Source organism: Carcharhinus amblyrhynchos, chromosome 35 (genome assembly GCF_965287045.1).
Source record: "Carcharhinus amblyrhynchos chromosome 35, sCarAmb.v2.hapA, whole genome shotgun sequence".
Lineage (NCBI taxonomy): Eukaryota > Metazoa > Chordata > Chondrichthyes > Carcharhiniformes > Carcharhinidae > Carcharhinus > Carcharhinus amblyrhynchos.
Window position 1 is genome coordinate 3,136,569 of NC_137358.1, and position 3,307 is coordinate 3,139,875.

The window sequence follows — 3,307 nt, forward strand, 5'->3', positions numbered from 1 at the left end:
CCCAGGTCCCTGGCGCTGTGAGGCAGCAGTGCTAACCACTGGGCCACCGTGCCTTTAAAAACTTTAAACTTAAACACTGCTGGATGATTCCAAAGTTGGGGGCCAGGGATACAGGAAGGAAGGCAGAAATCATGGGAGAAATCAAAGAAAAATGTCTGCGTGTGAGGAAAGAAAGTCAAAGAAATCTTGTACTAATCAACAAAATGCATGGCTAATTTCTTCCTAGATGGCCTGAAATGGGAGAAGAACTCGTGCAGGAAAACAGAAGAGACAAAATGGAAGAGTTCGGCAACAGTCAACTCACCAAGGGCAACCTGAGCAGCAACACCTCCCTTCAAAATCAAGGGAATACAAACGAGGTCCTGATTACCTCGCTGCTTGGAGGCCTTCTGGCCGTCATGTGTATCTTCGGCTTGGCGGGCAACATCTACACCTTAGTGATTATCAACCACTCGATCAAGCTTGCCGGCTCCATGTACGTCTACATCACCAACCTGGCGCTGGCGGATCTCCTCTACCTCTTCACCATCCCCTTTGTGGTGTGCACCTACTTTGCCAAGGATTGGTACTTTGAGGAGATTGGCTGCAGGGTCCTCCTGAGCCTGGATCTCCTGACTATGCACGCCAGCATTTTCACCCTCACAGTCATGAGCGTGGAGAGGTACAGGGCTGTGGCCTCGCCTCTGGACGTCAGGGCCTCGAGAGCCTGCCGGAAGGTGATCGCCGGGGTCATCTGGTTGACCTCTGGCCTTTTGACCTTACCAATGGTGGTTATGATCCATTTGAAAGAAATGGCCAACCCAGCTGGAGCGCCCAAGAGAATTTGCTACCCGACCTGGAAGCCTGAGGCCTACAGGCTGTACCTGACCGTTCTATTCAACACCAGCATTCTGGCTCCAGGTGTTATCATTGGCTACTTATACATCCGATTGGCACTCACCTACTGGATCTCAGGCCAAATGATTCTGGACAACCACAAACGTACCCTGAAGCAGAAAGTCTTGTATATTATCTTTAGCACCATCCTGGCATACTGGGCCTGCTTTGTCCCCTTCTGGATCTGGCAGCTGGTCAAACTTTACAACGACGAACCGTTGAGTTTGTCGCCCCCAGCCCTCAAGTATGTCAACTTCTTTGTGACCTCCCTGACCTACAGCAACAGCTGCGTCAACCCCTTCCTCTACACGCTGCTCACCAAGAATTACAAGGACTACGCGGGGCACCGCGGCAGAAGTTCGTCGGAGCGGGTCACCTTTAAGAGGTGGCCAAGAGAGAGCCAAGGGTCGGAGAGGTCAGCGGCACCAAGGGAGGCGCCAAAGGCGACTCAAGTCGGGGGGAGAGTTCAAGGAGAGACATCGGGCAGCAGTATCTAACTTGAGTGCGAGAAACAGGGAAGGGTTACTCCTGAGGAGCTTAACATTTTACCCTCAAGTGTTCATCCACAGGGAGAGAAGCGTTTCCCCTGGCGGAGAATTCTAGAACCAGCAGATCCAGGGGATATAGATTCAGGATCAGTGGCAGTAGGTGTAGAAGGGACATGAGGAGGAACTTTTCGACACAGAGGGTAGTGAGTGTCTGGAATTCGCTGCTGAGCTGATGAAGGAGGCAGAGACCCTAAACTCCTTTAAAAAGTACCTGGACCTGCACTGTGAGTGCTGTAAGCCACAGTGCTAAAAGGAGGAAGGTGAGATTAGAAAGGGCACTAGGCTAGCATGGACAAGATGGGCCAAATGGCCACCTTCTATGCTGTAATTTTTCTGTGGTTCTTTGATTTTCCAGCAAGTAATATACAGTTCCACGTTTCCACCATCCTTTGTGCGAGGAAGTGCTTCCAGACATCACCCCTGCCCCCCTCCACCGCCAGTCCCCCCCATGAACTGGCTCTCATTTTAAGGTTCTGCTCTCCCCCCAGATCCCCACCCCCAGAGAAAATAGGATGTGCGCTCAGACCTGGTTAAATCAGATGCAGTGAAGAGCCCATCCACTCGTGTCCCTGTTGTGTGCTTGTCTGCATAATAACAGTAACTATTCTGCCACAGAGCATCTGGAGATTGGGAAAGGTGCTATACAAATGTACATTCGTTATTTCCATCCTCCACAGATCTATTATCAGGTTTCAGCAGCATTTATTGGCAGGAGTCATTTAATTGACTTAAAAGTTTCTGAAATCCAACTTATCCTCATAACGCCAGGGAACCCGGGTTCGATCCCCGGCTTGGAGTCACTGTCTATGCAGAGTCCGCATGTTCTTCCCACGGGTTTCCTCTGGGTGCTCCGGTTTCCTCCCACAGTCTGAAAGACGTGCTGGTTAGGGTGCACTGGCCGTGCTAAATTCTCCCTCAGTGTAACCCGAACAGGTGCCAGAGTGTGGCAACTAGGGGATTTTCACAGTAACTTCATTGCAGTGTTAATGTAAGCCTACTCGCGACACTAATAGATAGACTAAAGAAAGAACATTAACAGCACATACAACCCAACACCAGGCCATTCGGCCCGACTGCCAGACTGGGCTCGTTTCCATGGAGTTTAGAAGTGTGAGGTAGTGACTCGATCGAAGTATCTAAGATCCTAAACGGTGTTGAGAAGGTGGAGGTGGAAAGGATGTTTCTCCTTGTGGGTGAGTCCGGAATTAGGGGGCACTGTTTTAAAATGAAGGGTCACCCTTTTGGAATGAAGAGGAATTGTTTTTCTCTGAGGGTTGTGAGACACTAAACATCTGCCTCAGAAGACACTGGAGGCAGGATGATTGGATATGATTACAGTGGAGGGAGAGATCGGGAGTCACAGGTTATCAGGGAAACGTGGAACTTGAAACACAAACTGATTGAATCGTAGAATTCCTACATTGCGGAAGGAGACCATTCAGCCCATCGTGCCTACACTGACAACAGTCCCACCCAGGCCCTGTCTCCATAAACCCACTGCTGATCCTTCTGATACCAAGGGGCAATTTACCATGGCCAATCCACCTAACTTACACATCTTTGGAGTGTGGGAGGGAACTGGAGCACCCGGAGGAAACCCACGCAGACACGGGGTGAACGTGCAGACTCCACACAGACACTGTCCCAAGCCGAGAATCAAACCCGGGACCCTGGCGCTGTGAGGCAGCAGTGCTAACCACTGTGCCACCCTAGGTATTATTAAATGGAGGAGCAGGCTCGAGAAGTTGAATGGCCTATTTCTGTTTCCATTTCTAATGCACTTGTTCTGTGCCAGTGTTTCTGCTCCACAAGAGCCTCCCCCCACCCTGCTACACCCCCTACAGACTCCCCCCAGCCTACAACACCCCCTACAGACTCCCCCC

General features: G+C 50.8%; 1 protein-coding gene across 1 annotated transcript; it reads left to right on the top strand.

Annotated features, from left to right (window-relative positions):
* The first annotated feature begins 248 nt into the window (after positions 1-248).
* On the top strand, positions 249-1,373 carry LOC145361510 (urotensin-2 receptor-like). Its single transcript, XM_080217322.1, has one exon. It carries the CDS (start codon positions 276-278, stop codon positions 1,371-1,373), a length of 1,098 nt encoding a protein of 365 aa, XP_080073448.1. The 5' UTR covers positions 249-275.
* Positions 1,374-3,307: the final 1,934 nt, after the last annotated feature.